This window comes from Schistocerca cancellata, chromosome 2 (genome assembly GCF_023864275.1).
Source record: "Schistocerca cancellata isolate TAMUIC-IGC-003103 chromosome 2, iqSchCanc2.1, whole genome shotgun sequence".
Classification (NCBI taxonomy): Eukaryota; Metazoa; Arthropoda; class Insecta; order Orthoptera; family Acrididae; genus Schistocerca; species Schistocerca cancellata.
Genome location: NC_064627.1, coordinates 1,038,337,925 through 1,038,361,799, shown reverse-complemented (window position 1 = coordinate 1,038,361,799; position 23,875 = coordinate 1,038,337,925). Strand labels below are relative to the sequence as shown.

The 23,875-nt window shown below is 41.7% G+C and overlaps 1 protein-coding gene across 1 annotated transcript in view; it reads left to right on the top strand.

Annotated features, from left to right (window-relative positions):
* Positions 1–23,397, top strand: part of LOC126163016 (very-long-chain (3R)-3-hydroxyacyl-CoA dehydratase 2) — a 77,003-nt gene extending 53,606 nt beyond the window's left edge. The window contains exon 6 of the mRNA XM_049919883.1: positions 23,189–23,397. Within this exon, the coding sequence (XP_049775840.1) occupies positions 23,189–23,268 (80 nt within the window). The 3' untranslated portion in view covers positions 23,269–23,397. The remainder of the gene's footprint in view (positions 1–23,188) is intronic.
* The last annotated feature ends 478 nt before the right edge of the window (positions 23,398–23,875 follow it).

The following is a 23,875-nucleotide window of genomic DNA, read 5'->3' as shown; positions in this document are numbered from 1 at the left end:
CAGTTTTTTCCACTGCCTGGCTGAGCTACAGCAACTGTTAAGCTTTACACCTGCTTTCTGCATTGCCCTCCAGGAAACCTGGTTCCCGGCAATGCGGACCCCTGTCCTCTGCGGCTATTAGGGATACTACAGGATCCGTAGCGACTGTAGTCGAGTGTCAGGTGGAGTTTGCGTTTATGTCCTAAACTCAGTCAGTAGTGAACCTGTGCCTCTTCAAACCCCTCTTGAAGCTGTGGCTGTCAGAATAAGGACAACACAGGAAATAACTGTCTACAATGTATATCTTCCTCCAAATGATGTAGTATCCCTGAATGTATTAACCGCACTGATTGAGCAACTCCCTAAACCTTTCCTTCTTTTGGGAGATTATAATTCTGATAACACCTGTGGGGTGGCATTGTGCTTACTGGCTGAGGCAGAGATGTCAAAAATTTACTGTCACAACTCGACCTTTGCCTCTTAAATACTGGGGCCGCCACACATTTCAGTGTGGCGCATGGCACATATTCGGCCACTGATCTCTCAGTTTGCTGCCCTGGACTTCTCCCATCTATCCACTGGAGAGCACATGATGACCTGTGTGGTAGTAACCACTTCCCCATCTTCCTGTCGCTGCCCCAGCATCAAGCCCATGGACGCCTATCCAGATGGGCTTTAAACAAGGTGGACTGGATAACTTTCACCTCTGCTGACACCGTTGAATCTCCCCCACACGGGAACATTGATGTGATGGTTGTGCAGGTGACTACAACAATCATTTCTGTGGCAGAAAACATGATCCCTCGCTATTTAGGGTGCCCCTGGTGAAAGACAGTCCCTTGGTGGTCGCCTGAAGTCGCTGAAGCAATTAAGGAGTGTCAGCGAGCTCTACAGTGGCATAAGCAGCACCCTTCCCTGGAGAACCTCATAGCCTTTAAACACCTCTGTGCTCGCATTTGCCAACTTATCAAATGATGGAAGCAGGAGTGTTGGGAGAGATATGTCTCGACCATTGGGTGCCATACATCACCTTTCCAAGTCTGGGCAAAGATCAAACGTGTTTTTAGGTACCAGACCCTAACAGGTGTTCCCGGTGTTGACATAAATGGTGTGTTATCTACCGACACAAACGTGATTGCTGAGCACTTTACTGAGCACTATGCTCGAGCCTCTGCATCGGAGAATTACCCCCCCAGCCTTTCGCACTTTCAAACATCGGCTGAAAGGGAAAGTCCTCTCGTTTACTACATGCCACAGTGAATCCTATAACACCCCACTTACAGAGTGGGAGCTCCTCAGTGCCCCAGCACATTGCCCCGACACAGCTCCTGGACCACATCGGATCCACAGTCAGATGATTAAACATCTCTCATCTGACTACAAGTGACATCTCCTCGTCATCTTCAGCCGGATCTGGTGCTATGGCGTCTTTCCATCGCAGTGGTGGGAGAGCACCATCATTCCAGTGCTCAAACCCACTAAAAGCCAACTTGATGTGGATAGCTATTGGCCCACCAGCCTCACCAACATTCTTTGTAAGCTGCTGTAACATATGGTGTGTCGGCGGTTGGGTTGGGTCCTGGAGTCACATGGCCTACTGGCTCCATGTCAGGGCAGCTTTTGCCAGGGTCACTCTGCCACTGATAATCTTGTGTCCCTAGAGTCTGCCATCCGATCAGCCTTTTCCAGACACCAACACCTGGTTGCCGATTTTATTTACAAAAAGCATATGACAACCTGGCGACATCATATCCTTGCCACATTATACGAGTGGCAAGTCCAAGGCCCACTCCTGATTTATAACCAGAATTCCCTGTCACTTCGTACTTTCCACATCCAAGTTGGTGCCTCCCATAGTTCCCCCCATATCCAGGAGAATGGGATCCCGCAGGGCTCTGTATTGAGTGTCTCTCTAGTATTAGTGGCCATTAATGGTCTAGCAGGAGCTTTAGGGCCGTCTGTCTCATCTTTTCTGTATGCAGATGACTTCTGCATTTCATTCTGCTCCAACAGTACTGGTATTGTTGAGCAGTGCCTACAGGGAACCATCCACAAGTGCAGTCATGGGCTCTAGCCTACGGTTTCCAGTTTTTGGCTGCAAAGTCATATTTTTTGCACTTCTGTCGGCATCATACCATTCACACAGAACCAGAACTTTACATTAATGACAATCCACTCACTGTAGTGGAGACATATCGATTCTTAGGACTGGTTTTTGACGCCTGATTGACTTGGCTTCCTCACCTTCGTCAGCTTAAGCGGAAGTGCTGGCAGCACCTAAATACCCTCCCACTGCCTGAGCCACACCAACTGGGGTGCAGATCACTTATGCTGCTGCAGCTCTACAGATCCCTTGTTCAATCCTGCCTTGACTATGGGAGTCTGGTTTATGGTTCAGCGATGCCCTCAGCATTGCGTTTACTCGATCGAGTGCACCACTGTGGTGTTCGCCTAGCGACAGGAGCTTTTAGGATGAGTGCAGTGACCGGCGTCATTGTGGAAGCCGAAGTGCCTTCATTGCAGAGTAGGCATGCACAGCTGCTGGCCAGTTATGTAGCACACATTCATAGTTCTGCACATCCAATTCACCGTCACCTTTTCCCACCCATGGCGGTTCATCTCCGCAATGGCGGCCCAGGTCAGGGCTTCCAATTGCAGTTCATGTCCGGTCCCTTCTTTCTGAACTGGAGTCCTTACCTTTACCACCTATACTTGAGGTCCATTCATGTACACTTCCATGGTGTACACCTAGGGTGCAGCTTCGTCTGGGTCGATCACATGGCCCTAAGGACTCAGTTAACCCCGCGGCTCTCCGCTGCCACTTCCTCTCGATTCTTGTCAAGTACCGAGGCTACAAAGTGGTTTACACTGATGGCTCGATGGCTGATGCTCATGTCGTCTTCGTGTATGTCCATGAAGGACATATCGAACAGCATTACTTACCTGATGGCTGCAGTGTTTTCATTACTGAATTGGTGGCTATATCTTGGGCTCTTGAGCGTTCATGCTCTGGGGAGGTGTTTCTTCTGTGTACTGACTCCTTGAGCAGCCTGCCAGCTCTTGACCAGTGGTGCCCTCATCATATTTTGATAGTGACCATCCAGGAGTCCATCTTTACCCTTGAATGGCCTGGTCGTTCAGTGGTGTTTGTCTGGACCCAAGGTCACATCAGAATCCCAGGCAATGAACTTGCTGACAGTCTGGCCAAACAGGCTACGCGAAACCGCTTATGGAGATCGGCTTCTCTGCAACTGACCTGCATTCAGTACTATGCCACAAGGTTTGTGGCTTTGGGAGACGAAATGGCATAACCTCAGCAAGCACAACAAACTGTATGCCATTAAGGAGGCTACGAATGTGTGGCAGTCCTCCATGCGGGCCTCTCGCAGGGTCTCTGTGGTTCTCTAGTGGCTCCACATTGGCCATGCTTGGGTGACACACGGGTACCTCCTGTGCAGTGATGACCCACCCCAGTGGTGGTGCAGTGCCCGGCTGACAGTGGCCCGTATCTTGGTGAGCTGTCCTTCTTTGGTTGCCCTACTATGGACTCTAATTTAGTTTTACGTTTTATACGCAACTGTTTGTTTTATCATTCTATATTAGTTTTAGCGCATGTCCTTTGTCCCCTTGTGTTCTCCACTCTCCCTTCTACCTGTTTCTTGCTTCTCTCTACAGTTTCCTTTTCCTGTTTTTGTCCATAGTTGTGTTGGTTGTCCTTCTGTCGTTCTTCTAGTTTTTCCTTTCTCTTGTTATTGTGCTCTACATTTCCTTCCTTTTCTTCTTTCCATTGTGTAATTATTTTACTGGGAACAAGGGACCGATGACCTCACAGTATGGTCCCTTCCCCCGCCCCTCTTTTAAACCAACCAACCGTGGTGGACAAATTGGACACTCTGATGGACTCGCCACAATAGCCACCGAAATCCGAGAACTGGTAATGGAAAAACCATCTGTGGTGTTTTGGGCTTTGACATAAAAATGGAAGCCCAACAGTTCATCCTGATCAAACGCTGGCTCGGGGCCAATTGGCATTTGAGAAAGAGCCTCTGCTTTAGCGTGTTGTGCTGTGAATTGGAAATGGATCTCTTAGTTATAACATGACAAAAACAGATCCCAATGTTGTAGGCAATGGGGTGCTTTGTCTGGTAAAGATGCTGAAGCACTGGAAAGGGAAACAGAGGTTTTGATGAGTAATCAAATGAAGCTTAAAACTGTATAGGAAAACAAGAAATATTTGGTGTGTGTACACAATGGCAAGGGCTTCTTTTTCCATCTGTAAGTAATGCTGTTGGGAATGATTCAGAGTTTTGAAATTGTACGCAGTAGGGTGTTCGGAACTGTCCACATATATGTGGGTGAGAATGTCCCCAAGTCTATGGTGGGAGGCATTCGTGACCAAAATAAGATGTTGCCTGGTTGGAAGGGAGCCAAGCAAGGTGCTGAGTGTAATTTTGACCTTAAAAGGGAAACCATACTCGCAGGTGGGAAACCAACAAAAGGGAACATCTTTATGTAAGAGAGTGTGAAGTGGCTGGGCCAGTATGGCTGCACCAGCAGGAAATTTGTGGTAGTAAACGGTCTTTCCAAGAAAGGCTTGCAACTCTTTGACACTGCTGGTAGGACATAGCAAACTGTAATGACAATGACATGCTGATGCACAGGTTTGAGGCCAGCACACAGGGCTTCAAAACTGAGACAGATGATGGACAGCTGAAAACATTGTGATTTGTCCAAGTTACATCCCAAAGCGGTGGCCTGTAGGTCTGCGAACAAGGCACGAAGGTATTGTTAATGTTCAGCTGTTGAGAAACCTGGGACCACAATACTATCCAGGTATTTAATACACCCAGACATGGAAGTCATGAACTGCTCCAAAAATCGTGGGAAAATGGCAGGGATGCTGAGTGGCAGCTGCTGGTACTGATGTAACTTGATGGGGTATTCATTACAAGGACACATTTGGAATCGTCATCTAGAGGCAATTGTAAGTAGCATTCTGACAAGTCTGTTACAGAAAAATATTGGCTCCTGGAAAGCCATGCTAAGAGCTCATCCGGACGGGTTAAGGGATAGGTGTCAGTAATAGATAAGAACTTGCAGACACTTTAAAATCACCACAGAGCTAACGTTTGCCATTAGATTTTTTGACAATTTCCAAAGGAGTAGACCATTCGATAGAGGAGACAGGAGTGATAACACCCAAAGACTTACGTTGATCTAGTTCTAATTTGACTTGCACCTGTAAAGTTACTGGGACTGAGTGGCCAAAAAAGGGGGGGGGGGGCACATTCTGTTGGTTTCATTGTAATGTGAGCTTTGAGTAGCACATCTAAACACTCCAAAAACAGGGAGGACTGTTCAAAGCAGAGCACATCCAGTTGTTGGTTTGGAACCTGATTCGATACCAGATGCACTTCATTGGAAATAGAGAACCCAAAAATTTTGAAGGTGGCTAACCTAAATAAGTTTCCAATGTTGGCATCATACACTACTAGAAAATGTCAAAGGCCAAACAGCTGCATTGTACACTACAAAAGTAGAAAACTGTCCCTGTATGGGTCTTTGTCATCAACCAACAAGATACAGGGGACGACAATATCAGTAATCCCAGATCCACATGAGTTTGAGAATTCAACAGTGACTGCTGGAAATGTGTCCCCTTGCATTTCTAATACCTTATCCATGAAACTTATTTCAGTGTAGAGTTGGTTTGGTGCACTTGGCACCAATGTTCACCTCCATATTCGTGTTTGGTGAAGGGAGGATGGGAGGCGCACTCAGACACAATACGTCCTTTTCTATTTTTATTTTTTATTTTATTTATTTATTTTTATTTTTTTCAATGGTTGTACGTCGCCCAAAGCTTTGGGCACGCGGTCCACTAATATTGAACAAAACATAAGAGCGTGATGGTAGAGGAGCATGCAGCTATTTTTGTGATACTATCCACTGCTGCTGCTTTGAATGGTGCGGCCCTATGCAGCATGGACATTACGGTTACACAGCTGCCCTTATGAGATAACTGACAGCGGCTGAGGGGGAGAGGAAGCAAAGGAGGCTACTTCACACCATGCTTCTTTGTCTGATTAGTTGTTGCTCTAAATACTTTAAAAGACTGAGCAATGTTCAGAAATCTGTGAGAGAGCATGTTCACGAACTTTCCTATCAGGGGACAAGCATATTATAGCATCACAAACTGTCGAATCAGCATATGAGTCCTGGTGGGCCTCAGTAACAGACTGGCAATGATAGCTGAGCCCATGAAGTTCTACTGCCGAAGCTCTGTATGACTGACGTGGCTGATTTGACAGTGGTGGAACTCAGTGTGAGCAGCAGTAACATGTGTATGTGTGCAATGATAATTAGAGAGCAACTGGCACAGTTCGTCAGAAGAGATACTGACAGGTTCATGAATAGGAGCTAGCTGCCACAAAAGGTGATAAACATGAAGAGAAATCCATGATAATAATAAAGTCCACACAAATTGGAGTCGGCAACTCAAAAAGCTTGAAAATGTTTTCTGAAGGCATTTTTAATGTGTCTCAATCTTCTGCAGAATCATCATAAGGGGGAGACAGTGAGAGTTGCATTGATGGCAGTGGAACCTGGTACTTCAGTGAGGCTACCAAATTGTTTATTGGCACGGAGAGAGCCTGATACTGGTTGGTTAAAACTTGCTGCTGTTCAACAAGAGATGAAGAATTTCTTCCAATAATATTGCACTTTTTGCCAAGTATGTTGTAACATTGTATGTATACAATATCAGAAGTAATACCAACCAAGTTTTATTCTGCTTCCACATGAAGAGAACCACAGTAACACCAAATTAAGAATAGAATAGTACAAAGTCTCATAACTATAGGACAAATCAATATACATTCTCATAAGTGAGCATTACAATAAGCAGGTAAACATAAATGAAATTATAATGAATCCAGACCTTTAGCTGCTTACAGGCTTTGATAAATATCAACAGGGACAGATGAAAAATGTGTGCCCCGACCGGGACTGGAACCTGGGATCTCCTGTCCGAGAGAACAGATACCATCTTCATATAGATAAAGCTTACCGGCCAATGATCTTCTTCAATGCGGATACACTCACATTGCCCAAACTCTTACGGGAATTGGTAGACTGACTGCTGTGGGTAATAAGTATGTTGGGCAGGGGCACTACAAATGCAGTGTGTGGACAGAAAGTTGGAAAGTGTGGGTCTCACGGGGAGTGTGCCCGAGATAAGTCTCTGCAGTCGCACTGTCATCTGTGTCCTTAGTGGCTCAGTTGGATAGAGCATCTGCCAAGGAAGCAGGAGATCCCAGGTTCAAGTCCTGGTCGGGGCACACATTTTTCAACTGTCCCCATTGATATTTATCAATGCCTGTAAGCAGCTAAAGGTCTGGATGCATTATAATTTCATTCTTTGAGAGCTGCAAGATCACCAGTGGTATCTGTACAGATAACAGCTTCATAAACATAAGTGAGGCTGAGGGCCCGGCGAGATGGGCTTTTATTGTGCATGTGGTACAGTGCTTGCTGTGCCATCTGTCCAGACTGTGAGCTACCTCTCTAGGCTGCCATGGAGGCACTTATATCACATACTGTTTTACCAAGCATGCTCACACTACAGGGTTACAACAGTATCCTCACCCACAGTCCAGCTGACAAAGATGTCATCAGTGAATCTGAACCAGTTGAGGAGATGGACAGTTAGGAAGGATTCCTCTGGATGGCCCATGAATAGGTTAGCATAGGTTGGTGTCATGGGGTGCACTTTGCTGTACCACAGTTTTCTTTGTAAGTGCTGTTTTCAAAGGAGAAGTAATTGCAGGTGAGGATATAGCTGATTGTGGCGACTAGGAAAAAGGTTTTAGGTTTGGAGTCAGTCAGGCATGGAGAAAGGTAGTATTCAGTAGCAGTGAGGCCATGGACATTGGGGATGGTAGTTTAAAGGTAGGTGGCATCAAAAATTATGAGCAGGCCACTGTGTGGTAAAGGAACAGGAACTGTGGAAATCTGCCAACCACTCTGTACTGAGAAGTCTCTTCCATACAGCCTAGTTAATTCATGGTTGTCATATCTACAGTGGCGAGCAGTCCCTCTCCAAATATACCAAAGATCTTACTGAGGCATTCATAGACAAAATCACACACCCAAACTTGCCCAGAAACAGATCTCTCGTACCTTGTCTCTCCAGTCACCTACCACTTCCCATAATCCCAAGGTTTCAACTACCTATTGTTGTGCCCTGAAATGAGGACTATCCTACTCACTATCCTTCCCACCCCTCCCACAATAATATTCCACCAGCCACCATACTATGCAATATCTTTGTCCATTCCTACTCCACTCTTGCCCCCAAACTCTTACCTCATTGCTCATATCCCTGCAATAGACCTAGATGCAATATCTGTCCTGCACATCCTCCCACTACCACCTACTCTAGGCTGGTCAGAGGCATCTCCTATTCCATCAAAGGCAAAGCTACCTGTAAAAGCAGTTGTGTGATCTCTAAACTAAGCTGCAACCAATGTGCTACTTTCTGCATGGGTATAATGACTAATAAGCTGTCTGTCCACATGAATGGCCACTGACAAACTATGACCAAGAGACAACTGGTCCACCCAGTCACTGAATATGATACCCAGCACCATGTGCTTCACTTCAACACTTGCTATCAACACCAGCTTTTATGAACTGCGCAGGTAAGATCTCTCCTTGCAATGTATCCTATGTTCCCGTAACCCCCTTGGCCTCAACCTTTGCTAGTCCCTGTCCTCGGCCTGCCTATCCCCTTCCTGCTCCCACTCCAGCACAACACAGGCTTCTATTCCATCACAACACATCCCCTAGTCCTTTTCCCCTTCTCTACTTCTCTCCTTTCCCACTATCCTCCCCCTCCCCCAAATCTTCCAACTACACCTAGCAGCCCTACCCTATCCCCACCACATTCCTGCATGCTACCACAAGCTGTATTACAGCTTCCTCCACCAAACGCTGCTTTCTCCCACCTTCACCACCCCATGCTGCCTACTTACCCCCACCACTGGTTTGCTGCTTCCATCAGGTGCAGATGTGAGTCAACCCATCCACAGCAGCCAGAGACAGTGTTGTGTGTGTGTGTGTGTGTGTGTGTGTGTGTGTGTGTGTGTGTGTGTGTGAGAGAGAGAGAGAGAGAAAAGCTAAATTGTACAGCTGTCTGCGACTCAGTGCCCCCTATATGGTGAGCAGCGATCTGTCCTTTTCAAACAGTTGTCATAAATTAAGTGCACAACTCAAAAGGTTTTGCATCACTTGGATATATGAAAATGTGTGTGGGCTTAAATTCAAGGAGAATAGGGAGTTGAAGATTTAGTTTTATGGAAAAACTGTAATTTTAATGTTAAATAAAAAGAAAGGCAATCAATTTGAAAGTGTACATCTTTTAAATCTAAACCTGCAGCTAGGTTACATTCCATACCTTGTTGCTCCATCTTATCCATTGTTAGCACATTTGGATTATAATTGACATGAGATGTTGCTGAACTAACCTACTCAGCCTTTGATAATGACGCTTGTGAGGTCCCCCAGTTCCTGCAGTGATGCACTGCAAGTCTCAACTTGTCTCAAGTACACTCACTCAGATTTGTGTCAGCATATACTGCAGATTTTTCATTTGGCTGATTTCTGCTTCCTGGAGGCAGGTGTTCATAATGTGGGTGATATAGTCTTGAGAATTATCATCTCGAAAGACAAATCCACGCCAAAATGTTGTCTAATGTGCTGGGCAACAAGCTGGAGGATCCTGTCACAATACAGCATAGCCCTCAAATTACCCCTGATAGTGTGAGAGGCATCAGAGGTACCAGCCCCATACTTCACTTATACAACTTGTAAGAGAATTTGCACCTAATGCAAGACAAATTGATTTATTTTTCTACCATCCATGCATATTTCAGCACTTAATGTGGTATTGCCAGTGTTTTCTTTATTTATCTCTGTCAGAATTTTGAAAAGGATAGATTGCTACTCACCACATAGAGGACACATTGAGTCACAGACAGACACAATGAAAAGACTGCTAAACTTTTAGCTTTTGGACAAAAAGTCATTCCTCAGAAGGAGAAAATGCCCATACTCACTCCAGTTACACCTGATGCACCCTTTCTTCACATACATCAACTCTACGATCTAAAGCCCACTATTATAATCTTTTTACTTATTTTTCTTGTTGATGTGTTGTGTTTTCTTGTTGATTTTGTGCATTTTCATCTTTCACTATCGGCACTGCCTCCTCAGATTTCACCCCCCCCCCCCTCCCCAATATCTGATCAGTTTCATCTTTTTATGCCCTTGTTTTTCCTCATGTTTTTATTTATTTTTTAATCCTTCATTATGGATTCATGTTCATTGCATCTGTACCACTACAGAAAAGTTTCCCTATTCCCAGCTAGAATACAGTCCCACATTCTGTTCCTGCATTGTTGCCTAGCTCACAGAATCCCCCCAAGTGGCCTGACAATCAAATTATCAGTTGCTGGCTGAAAAAAAAAAAAACACTCCTCCCACAATGACCTCTGTCAGTTCAAATTCAGTCAGTCTGTAGCCCTCACCACAGTAGTCCTGCAAAACCATATGAATGAGGCCCAAACCTCCTTGCAATACTTCTTCTCCATCCGTAAAATTCTTGTACTCTGCACTCTGAAATTCCTACATCCCACATTCCAGATTGAAACACTCATTCTCCAGGAACTAGAGCAGCATGCACAACAGCACCTGTAAAAACTGTCGAACCTGATGACTTTCCCAACTTGCATTACCAATATCCACCAAATCTACAAAAGCCTTCATCAAAACTCCCACTGCCCCCCCCCTTCCCCTAACCTCCCATAGCTGACAGATCCTGTATTACAGACCTAGTCCATTTACCACACCCTCAGGAACTCCCTCCCACCACCATACAGTGTCCAAACCTAAACAGACGCAAAACACTGTCATGAACCAATCCTGCAAAAGCCCCAGTCCTACAGATGTCAGTCCTTTCCAAAGGCCTTGCCCTTTGCCCCGATACCAAATTCAGACATGCTGGACTTAAAGACCTTCTCTCCTTCTCCCAGTCCGTACTGGGGTAACACATTTTTTCACCAACACAGCCAGTCAGTTTCAATCCAAAACCAATATTGAAACTTGCCTGACTCAGTTCATTCCTCCATCAAACTATGATCCATCCTCATTGCCCCCAAATCATCCCTTGTTAACTTTCCAGATTTTTTAAACATTGAACCTTGCCTTACTATCATTCCCAAAATCCCTGTACGTGGAAACCAACCTTACATCTGCACCTCCAGCCTAAAAACTGAACACGAGTTTCTTGTCCTACCTGCCAACAAAGGCCTCATCACTGTGGTTATGAACCATAGGGATTAGCTGGGGAAGGGTCTCTACCAGTGTGGGACACAGCCACCTACAAACTCTGCCACTGTGACCTCATTCCAGAAATCAATCAAGATCTCCAGTCCCTCCTAAAACCCTTAGGTCCATCTGAGAACCCCTCCCCTGAGTCTCTCTCTCTCTCTCTCTCTCTCTCTCTCTCTCTCTCTCTCTCTCTCTCTCTCTCACACACACACACACACACACACACACACACACACACTGCTTCCCACACTCCTACTTTCTGCATGGATCCTCAAATCCATAAACTCAAACTACCCAGGACACCCCATCGTGGCCACTTACTTAGAGAATCTCTGTTTCATGGCCCAGCACCTTCGCCTATTACCTCCCATATAAAATACACCAATCATTGAAACCTGAAATTGATAACAGTGAGATTTTTGGGGACATTTTGAGTGTATTTCGAAAGGATAGATGAATGAGAAATGGGGAATGGTGTATTTTTTGCAGTAGACAAGAAACTCAGATCCACCAAGACAGAAATTGAAGCAACATTTGAGATTGTTTGGGGCAAGATTCACTATCAGAGGTGCTCACCAGCTAATCTCTTGATGTAACAGAAAACTTCAGAGGTAACCTCAGTTCACTGGTACATAAATGTCGCAGTCATACTGTAATCATCGGAGGAGACTTTAATCATCCAACAATTAATTGTGAAAATTGCAATTTTGTTAGTGGTGGGCATTATAAGACATCCTGTTGAATATTACTAAATGCCTTATCTGAAAACAGCATAGAATAGATAGTAACCCCACTCATAATAAGAATATATTGTATCTAATGGCAACAAATAGACCTTACCTCTTTGGATTTCTACATTGAAACTGGTATCAGTGACCATGACTCGGTCGTGCCAACAATGATTATGAAAGTACAAAGGACAACTAAAAAAAGGAGAAAAATCTTTATATTCAGTAAAATTATTTAATTGGATAGATAAAGAATCTACTCACCAAGTGGTAGCAGAACACAAAAAAAGACTGTTGCGATTGGGAAGGGTTGAAGGGGAAGGAAGAAGGGTGAAGGAAAAGGACTGCAGAGGTCTAGGAAAAGGGGTAGATTTTGGGGAATTCACGCAGAGCCGCAGGTCAAGGGAGACTTACCATACGGGATGAGAAGGAAAGACTGATTGTTGGGGACTGCATCGGACATTATGTGAAAACCTGAGAGTTTAAAGGTGGACGACAGGGTAATACACAAGACAGAGATTACTACTGAAACATCATGCACAACTTAATAAGAGTGAGAAGCTAAGTGCATAGTACATAAAAGGTGGGAGGGGATGGTGAAAAATAGAAGGAAAGACAATGAAAGATGTAGAAAACTAAAACGGGGTGAAGCAAAGAGTAGTTACAGTGAAGAGAAGCTGAGATGGAAGAAATTAATGTAAATTAAGATCTGATGTGTGGTGAGAACCAAGGACATGTCATAGTGCTAGTTCCCACCTGCGGAGTTCTGAGAAACTGGTGTCTGGGGAAAGAATCCAGATGGCACGTGCGGTGAAACAGGCGCCAAGGTCACGAATGTCATATTGTAGAGCATGCTCTGCAACAGGATATTGCCAGTTGCCAGTATATACCCTCTGCCTGTACCCATTCATCCTAATTGATAATTTTGTGGTAGTCATGCAGATGTAGAAGGCTGAACAGTGTTTACATAATAGCTGGTATATGACATGTCTTTTCATAGGTGGCTCTCCCTCCGATAGTATGTGTTTTGCCAGTTACAGGGCTATTGTAGGTGGTGGTAGGAGGGTGCATAGGGAAAGTCTTGCAGTGGGGACAGTCACAGGGATTGAAGCCATAGGTTAGGGAGATGGGTGCAGAAGGGGCATAGGGTTTGACAAGAATATTGCAGAGATTGGGAGAGCAACAGAAAGCTATTCTAAGTCCGGTGGACAAAATCCTGTGACTCATCAGTAAAATTAAAAGTCTTTCTTCTCCCCAGCAGTATTTCACTGTCCCCCACCCTTACCCTACTATCCCTCCCCTCCTTCCCCCTCCCCACCCAGCCTTCTCCTTACCACTACCCAGTCACCACTCCCATCCACTCCCATCATGCCCTGGTGCTGCTGCTCACAATGTGGCTTCAGTTGCCAGAGACTGCAGTCTCTCTCTCTCTCTCTCTCTCTCTCTCTCTCTCACAAAGGGGCCTTGCTGGCCAAAAGCTTATTTGTGACAGTCTTTTTGTTGTGCCTGTTTGTCACTCAGCAAGAGATCTGCCCCACCTGAAAAGGTGAATGAACTGAGTATTAGTGTCAGTAGTGTTGAAAAACACTGAAATCGTTAAAATTGAACAAAGCTCCAGTGCCCAAAGGAATCTCTATCTGCTTCTGTACTGAGTTTGCAGCTGAGTTATCTCCTTTTCCAACTATAATCTATCATAGATACCTTGAACAAAAAACTGTGCCCATTTCTTAAAAAAAAGAGCACATGTCACACTTTTCTACGAGAAGGGTAGTAGAAGTGATTTACAAAACTACTATCCAGTATTGTTGACATTTATTTGTTGTAGAATCTTAGAACATATTCTGAGCTCAAACATAATGAGGTAGCTTGGACAAATTGACCTTCTCAATTCAAAACAGCATGGATTCTGAAAACATTGGTCATGTGAAACCCAACTCGCACCTTTCTCACAAGACAAACTGAAAGCTTTGGATCAAGGCAGTCAGGCAGATGCAGTATTTCTTGATTTCTGAAAAGTATTAGACTCAGTCCACACATAAGCTTATTGTCAAAAATACTATCATATGGGGTATCAAGTGAAATTTGTTACTGGATTGACGACTTTTGTGGTAGGGAGGACACAGCATGTTATCTTGGATGGAGAGTTATCATCAGATGTAGAAGTAACTGCAGGTGTGGTCCAGGGAAGTGTGTTGAGGCTCTTGTTGTTCAGTTGTATATTAACGACCTTGCAGGCAATACTAGTAGTAACTGACTTTTTGTAGCTGATGCAGTTATCTACGATGAAGTACTGCCTGAAAGAAGCTTCATAAATATTGAGTCAGAACTTGATAAGATTTCAAAGTGGTGCAAAGATTGGCAACTTGCTTTAAATGTTCAGAAATGTAAAATTGTGCACTTCACAAAATAAAAAAAAAAAAAAAAAAAACAACATAGTATCCTATTATCAGTCACTGTTGGAACCGAGCAGCTCATGCAAATACCTGGGTGAGATATGAAATGGAACAATCACACAGTCTCAGTTGTAGGTAAAGCGGGTGGTAGACATTGATTTATTGCTAGAATACTGGGGAAGTGCAGTCAGTCTACAAAGGAGATTGCTTATAAATCACTTGTGCGACTGGCTTTACAATATCACTCAAGTATGTGGGTGGACCTGTACCAGATAGGACTAAACAAAGGTGATGTTGAATGTATATACAGAAGGGCACCACAAATGGTCACAGGTATGTTTGATCCGTGGGAGAGTGTTACAGAGATACTGAAGGAACTGAACTGGCATACTCTCAAAACTGTCCTGAGAAAGTCTATTAACAAAGTTTCAAGAACCAGCTTCAAATGATGACATTATGAATTACTACAACCCCTTACAGGGCACTTGCATAGGATTTTTAAGGATAAGATTAAAACAATTATTGCTTGCGCAGAGACATTCTGTCAGTCAGTCTTCTCCTGCTCCATACTTGAATGGAATGGGAAGAAACCCTAATAACTTGTACAAAGTGGTGTACCCTCTGCTATGCACCTCGCCATGGTTTGCAGAGTATACATGTAGATGTAGACTCAGAACCACCCAAGACTGGAGCAACTGAATGACATTCTCCAGCAGGGAATGAAGAATGTCGATACCTACACTAACCCCGGTCACAGCCCCTAGCCTCATGGCTCATATCCCTGAAATGGACCTAAAAGTAGAACCGGTCCAATATGTCCTCCCACCACCACATACTCCAATCCTGTCAGCGGCATCTCTTACCCCATTCAATGCAAGGTTACCTGTGAAAGCAGCCATGTGATATACAAAAACTAAGCTGCACCCACTGTGCCACTTTCTATTTGGAGATAACAGCTAACAGGCTCTCTGTCTGTGTGAATGGTCACAACCAAACTGTGGTCAAGTGACAGCTGGACCATCCAGTTGCTGAACATGCTGCCAAGCATGATGTGTTTCACTTCAATGACTGCATCACAGCCTGTGCCATCAGGATCCTTCCTACCAACACCAGCTTTTCTGAACTGCGTAGGTGGGAACTTCATTCTCATAACCCCCCTGGCCTCAACTTTCACTAGTGCCTGTCCTTCACCCCCTTCCCTGCTCCTGCTCCAGCACTACAAACGCCTTCCTTTCCTCCTTGCACTTACTAGTCTTTCCCCTTCTCTATGTCTCTCCTATCCCCTTCCATAGCACAGCCTCCTGACACTGCACCAAGCATTTCTATTATGTCACTCCATAGCAGCACGTCATCTTTCCTGTTTGCTACTCTGATAATCCTCCCTCACCTGACACCATGCCTCCTTGTTAAACTCATTACCCACCCCAGATTGCTGTCCGCATCAGACGAATGAACAGAGCTCACAGTTGGGTCAGAGAGACCCTAAACAGTAGCCATGTCGAGGCGCGTGTGTGTGTGTGTGTGTGTGTGTGTGTGTGTGTGTGTGTGTGTGTGTGTGTGTGAGAGAGAGAGAGAGAGAGAGAGAGAGAGAGAGAGAGAGAGAGAGAGAGAGAGAGAGAGATTCTAATCTAAGATAGTACTCATACATAGCTAAGGGACTGCGTACCTGAAACATATGTTGATACCTAGCTGCTTCCACAATCTTTGATGATCATTGGATAAATCCTGCACTTGTCAGCAAAGAGAACCCAACACCATAGAACCTGGTTTCATTTCAGTTGTTCCCTTGCCTACATTTTTAACACATGATGCTGCTGCGTAGTTTCTTCTGTTGTTTGCAGTATATACTCGCGAAGTGAAATCGCTTTGTGTAGATGGTTGTATACTGTTTGGATAGACACATCCCTTCTAGTTGCCTCCAAAAAGACCACCTGCAGTTCTGTTGCATTCTCATCAGGTTACATAAGAGCCACAATTTGTAGGTAGTGGTTACTACCTGGTTGTTTCCGACTGCTGGTGACCACTAAGAGGCAGATTTTCAATGTTTTATGTCTCACAGTTGTGGTTGAATGTTGGAATGACATCACTGCAGTGTACACCAGTTCACTGACAACTTTTCATATTGGCAGTCCTTGCTGTTAAGTGACAATGCTCACACTTGAAACTTAGATGACTGTTGGATCCATGTTGACAGATTGAAGTGAGTCCTCATGGTGCATTGCGCCATTCATGATAGGAGACGTAGCGTGTCCAACGGAACTACGCTGAATACAGTTTTAGTTTTACCTCCTTTACACAGATAGCTGTATGTAGTGATTTTCTGTCACCCAAGGAATATTGAGAAATAATGTGTGTTGCTGACTAAAAAAGACCAACTATGAAGTCATGGAGATAAAAAACTTTATCAGTTTGTCACTGTTTGTGCAGCACAATTTTGACAAACTGGGTCTGTTGTGTTTGTGGAAAAGGGTTGTGGTATGAGAGAATGGAAATTGCTTCCAGCAGCAGCAGAAGATTATTTTTACTTTTTTTGTTTATATTAAGTTGTCTTGGTTTTAGAAATAAGTTTTTGTTGGCAAAAGGAAAAGTAAAGATGTGTGGTATAGTAAAATACTTTCCTCTACTTTGAATAAAAAGGTTATCACAGTTTTTGGTAAAGCATAAAGCCTTGAAATAACAGTATGTATTTACTAGAGAATTACAGCTTAGAAACTGCCCTACTGCAAAAAATTCTAATCTACTAATTATCATAACAATTTACTGTTAAAAGATTTAAAAAATAACTCACAAATATTATTGAAGAATTGAATTTTCAAAAGGAAATGAGTGTAGAAGTACACAAATGAATGTTGCCGTAGTACTAAAATAATATGGACATAAATGACACGAGGTTTCTCTTTATTGCTTTTCTTCTGCACAGCTCTGAGGAAAGGTTCCAAAAATATTGAATGAATGATATTTACATCTAATTTCATATGTATTGCACACTTAAGATAACAAGGTTGGCCCTATGCTCTCAAATTTTGAAAAGTTTTTCATTCAGTGCTTAAGTACATATGAATAGAGGGAAAAAATGTTCACATTGTCGATCTGGACAGACAAAAGTAAATGGCTTGTTGGAAAGAAGATTTCTTGGCAGATACGACTAAAAAAATGCTTATTTGCAAATAAACTGAGGAGCATTTTTTCAGAACTTGATTTATGCAAAAAAAAATTTAAATTGAGTTAGGTGTGATATTGGCTTAATGTTGACCTTTCACATCAAATCCTGAACCAAGTTTTTGCAAAAGTCGACTACTGCCGTGTATATAAACACTTCAAATAAAAAGTTTTTAGCAAAACATGATATATGCATTCTTACAGTTATAGCAACAGTCAAGAAATGCAAAATAATTACTCTCTCTTGTCTTGGCTCTGTTTCCGCAGCAAACAGTGGACAATGGTTGCATTAATTGATGTTACTCATTGTTGTAACAATATTTACTGGCGAGAATAGTGTTGCAACCAGATTTCATTGCCATTAGAACACCTGCAGCTTACTTTTACCCAAGTGTTCACTCAGTGCTCACATGTACACCTCCGAAGAAGTATTGCAGGTAGAGTGGATGATTCTGAAAATGACATACAGGTTAAAGAATGTTCTGATGCGAGAAAATCCCAATTCAAGAAAAGCTTACATCAACTTAAAATGCAAAGAAGAACGTAAAAATGAACTTATTATTAAATGCAATCATGGACTTGACATTTCGCCTTCTAAAGCTACAGAAATGAAAGAATACAAAGCTTCTGAACTCTGCTATGAAGATATTTTCCACTTTCATTGTCACATGACATCATTGAATAAAATGGATCAAGATAAGTTTCTGTTAAGATTTATTAATGTTTCTCCACCTCAGTGCAGAGTAGTGGACATCCAGAAAGCAAAAAGGAAAAAAAACAGTGACACTCAAGTATACCGTTAGAGAAAGGAGTAGTGAAGTAGTGCCTGTTGGTGCTGCCATATTCCAAGGAGTACCTGGATTGTCAAAGGATAGGTTATACTATCCAACAAACAGGTTCCATGAAGAAAGAATGTTGCCAACAGAAAGGACGGGGAGCTATAGAACAGGAAAGGATCATAAGGAGGTAACTATTGCCTTTAAGAATGATATGAAAAAATATATAAATGCAGAGACAGCCACCATGAAAGGGGGAAGTCTATGAGAGGTTATTTGCCTTCAGATCTCACAGTCAGATTAGATTAGACTAGATTAGATTAGATTAGATTAATACTAGTTCCATGGATCATGAATACGATATTTCGTAATGATATGGAACGAGTCAAGTTTTCCAATACATGACATAATTAAGTTAATTTAACAACATAATTAAGTTAATATAACAACTTTTTAAAATTTTTTTTCTTAATTTATATCTAAAAATTCCTCCATGGAGTAGAGGGAGTTGTCATTCAGAAATTCTTTTAATTTCTTCTTAAATACTTGTTGGTTATCTGTCAGACTTTTGGTACTATTTGGTAAGTGACCAAAGACTTGAGTGGCAGTATAATTCACCCCTTTCTGTGCCAAAGTTAGATTTAATCTTGAATAGTGAAGATCATCCTTTCTCCTCGTATTGTAGTTATGCACACTGCTATTACTTTTGAATTGGGTTTGGTTGTTAATAACAAATTTCATAAGAGAGTTTACAGGGTGTTACAAAAAGGTACGGCCAAACTTTCAGGAAACATTCCTCGCACACAAATAAAGAAAAGATGTTATGTGGACACGTGTCCGGAAATGCTTACTTTCCATGTTCGAGCTAATTTTAGTTTCGTCAGTATGTACTCCAACGTGATTAAATTGTAAATTTTCACAATCAACATGTGTGGGCTGACGAGAATCCGCATGCAGTTGTGCAATCACGTCATCAACACAGATTTTTTGTAAACGTTTGGGCAGGCATTGTTGGTGATGTCTTGATTGGGCCCCATGTTCTTCCACCTACGCTCAATGGAGCACGTTATCATGATTTCATACAGGATACTCTACCTGTGCGGCTAGAACATGTGCCTTTACAAGTACGACACAACATGTGGTTCATGCATGATGGAGCTCCTGCACATTTCAGTCAAAGTGTTCGTACGCTTCTCAACAACAGATTTGGTGACCGATGGATTGGTAGAGGTGGACCAATTCCATGGCCTCCACGCTCTCCTGACCTCAACCCTCTTGACTTTCATTTATGGGAGCATTTGAAAGCTCTTGTCTACGCAGCCCCGGTACCAAATGTAGAGACTCTTCATGCATGTATTGTGGACGGCTGTGATACAATACGTCATTCTCCAGGGCTGCATCAGCACATCAGGGATTCCATGCGACAGAGGGTGGATGCATGTATCCTCGCTAACGGAGGACATTTTGAACATTTCCTGTAACGAAGTGTTTGAAGTCACGCTGGTACATTCTGTTGCTGTGTGTTTCCATTCCATGATTAATGTGATTTGAAGAGAAGTAATAAAATGAGCTCCAACATGGAAAGTAAGCATTTCCGGACACATGTCCACATAACATATTTTCTTTCTTTGTGTGTGAGGAATGTTTCCTGAAAGTTTGGCCATACCTTTCTGTAACACCCTGTATATACTGAGAAGCTACTGTGAATATCCCTATATCCTTAAATAAATGTCTGCAGGATGATCTTGGGTGGACTCCAGCTATTATTCTGATTACACGCTTTTGTGCAATAAATACTTTATTCCGCAGTGATGAATTGCCCCAAAATATGATGCCATATGCAAGCAATGAGTGAAAATAGGCGTAGTAAGCTAATTTACTAAGATATTTATTACCAAAATCTGCAATGACCCTTATTGCATAAGTAGCTGAACTCAAACATTTCAGCAGATCATCAATGTGTTTCTTCCAATTAAATGTTCAAGAGGTTCTGAAAAAATTTGGACTGAAACAGTGTTCCTTTTCAAAATACAAGCATATATTTGACAAACATTTCAACCCACTATTCAGGACACCTCATTCCAATACTTGTTCCACTTGTTAGTTTGGTTTAATGAAAATAAAAGCTGAAACATGTCTGCAGAAGAAGAATTAACTACAAACTAGACACAGATTACATAAAATTCGTGCAAAACCGTTTTTTGATATAAAGAAGGAAGATGATGATAGTTTCATTAAGATATGCTTTGATGTGCAACAAAAGCAGTGTATTCCAAGACTATTAATCAGTGAGGTTTTCTGTGTTGTAGAAGTATGGTTACACAATCTGTGCATCATGATCTATACTAAGAAGCAAAAAAGTGAAAGCATTATTTTCTACACCTGGCTGGAGACAGAATCTTCAAAAGGATGCAGTGAAGTTGCTTTGGCTTTGCTGGACTTTCTTTCTGACTTAGATAAAAAATACCAGTTGATGGCACCAATACTATACATCTGTTCTGAGATTCTTGCAGCAGCCAAAGTAAAAACAGTTGTGTGATAGTGATGCTTACAGAAGTTTTGGAAAACGGCTCAAAATTCAATAATATTCATCTCTTCTTCCTTGTTCATGGCTTTAGCTACATGTCTACGGACAGTGTGTTTGGTAGAATTGAGAAGTGTTACAGAAAAAAAGAACGCATCTGGTCTTCTAAAGAATATTACAGTATTTTAGAAGAGCATGGTACCATCAAAGTTCTAAATACAGAATGGACTGTGTTAAAAATCTTAAAGATAGTGCACAGAGAGTACTAAAACCCAAACTGTTATTCTAAATGAACAGCCAGCATGTCATCTCATACAGGAAAACAAAGAAAATTGTTAATGTGTCACCAAGTGCTACATTCTTCGGAGATCCAGTACAAGTTGACATCCGGAAATGAAAAAAATCATGCATAAAACAGTACTACCATCCACCCTCCACCCTTTTACCAAAACAAAATATGGTAAGCAAAGAAAAGAAGAAAGATGTTTATGCCTTGCTAAAGTATTTTAAAATTCCAGAGGATGCAAAGGAGTTTTACAAAGATGTCCTACACAGGGAACGTATAAATGTAAGATGGAAAACTTGACAATAACAATGTGACTGTAACATGCAATACTTTTTGTGTAATTCATTTCATACTTTGTGTAATATTGACAAGCTAGCTGAAAATAGTTATCACTGCTGTTATTTTATTATGCCACTGTATTTCAATCATTATTGTTTCTATTTCATTACAACACTTTTAATAATGTCAGTGAGATGTAGTAGTTGTGTAAAAATTCAAATGCTCAAACATATCTATCTAGGTGAAAACAGAAAAACTCATTTTATGAAAAACTGTACCTGTTGTATTTACCGAGATTTGAAAAAATGCTCCTCAATTTTGAGTGTGACTCAGACCAGTCTGCATTACTGTTTATATCTACTAATAAACAGTTGTCAGAATTTTTGAAGACCACGTAATTATTATTGGGAGACTATTCTGAGGAAAAGTGCACCATTAACCTGGCTTTTACAATATTTCAGCATTGTATAAAGACTGGTAAACAGCTGTAAATGTATAGAATGATATGATTTTGAACTGAAGTAAATACACATTTTGTGACATATGACAGCAAGATAAACGAAAGTTAAATATTGGGCACGAAGTTCAATTAAAATGGGAATGCCTCAGCATGCAAAAGAGAATGAACACATATTGGGTTATGTATCAGATCGAAAAGTGCAGTTCATCTCTGAACAAGACTGCTTATGAAATGGTTGTGTTTTGCATAACAGAGTATTAATGTGGCATGGAAGATGTGAGAAGAATGTAAATAATTTGGGAGAAAAAGTAACAACTCATTGAATAATAGAAATATTGAGTCACAGATAGACACATAAGAGGCTGGAAATGTGGTTAGCTTAAGGACATATCTGTTTCAAGTTAGAATACAGAAAAAGAATTTGTCTGGAGGCTAACAAAGTTTTCAGAGTGGAATATTGCTCAGATTGTGAAATTGACATAAGATTAGACTAGCAGTGGATACCAAACACACACAAGTTGACAGCACAGATGATCATGTGTTTGTTTAACTTATCATTTCTTATAAATCAGTATTGGCAGACACTTGAGAAAAAAGCTGACACTATTGGGGGAGGGGATACTAAAATTAAATAAATGCTTTCCTATCCACATGCCATCCATAAATGGAAACACTTAATATATGATGCACTGAACATTTGCTGTATATTTCATAACAATTCTAGTTTGTATGTGTCTCTTCCTAACCAACTCTTGTTCTAGGCCAGATATACTGTTAAAATGAGACAATTCTAAGAACTGAGATGAATACCCCTCACAGCATACCGCATATTCGTTCTCATAACTTATTACATATTTGTTCAGGCCAAATCATCCTACACATGATTTGTGCAATTTGACAGTTGCAATTCCTTACATTGGTTGCTACATCATACACAGCATATTGTCCATAACTCAAGGTTATTCCCATGTCACCAAGACTACCTATTGTACATCTGAATCTTTATTTATTTTAACACTTTGTCTGTGAGGTTCCATAGGAATCACATTAGAAATTCAGAAGCACACACACTAAAAGCAACTTTTGGGTGGATTGCTACTTTACTTCTTACGGACTTTTTAATAGGATTAAAAATTGTAAAACTTACATGTTCATGTCATTTAGTTTATGACATTTTATAAGCACTGTAACATAAAATTTCATTTGCTTACAGTATTCCCACAATTGTTCCTGCATATGGTTTCTCAAAGAAGGAAGTTTTTAGGAAGTCCTTCCACCAAGAAGGAAAAATAAATAAAGGGAGAGGAAAGGGTGTTTGAATAAGACAATAATTGTGTTGAAGGCAATGATTTGTGAGAGAATCTTGTTTTATACATATTTTATATTGATGTTCTAAAAATAAAAACTGTTGTAAAACTATAATCTTTGTTTTTGTGGCCAAATTCTTCACACAGTACTTTTAAAGCACTCTTCAGTCTGAACATACTCTACCCCATAATCTCCACTTTAACAGCACTCTAAAGTTGTGGTTTTAGATATCGTTTGCCTACTTCATTTGTATAACAATGTAATATTTTCCATTTTTGAAATATTATAAGGAGACAGTGTAGACTCATTCATGGCATTTATGAGTTTAAATTTAATATATGGAAGTTCCAAGTTTTTCATTGCTGCCATGTCTGGAGAAACATTGATATTTTTCATGTATTTCCGTGCCAGATCACATTCTAGCATGCCCACGTGTATCCTTTTCTTCAGACATGTATAATATACACAATGACAAGAACAGATTGTAATGACCTTGCATAAAGACATGTTTGAGTATGTTATCAATGTATTATAGACTAACATTTAAAAAAACTGTAACACCAAGGAGGAGTCATGGGGCTGAACTGAACTT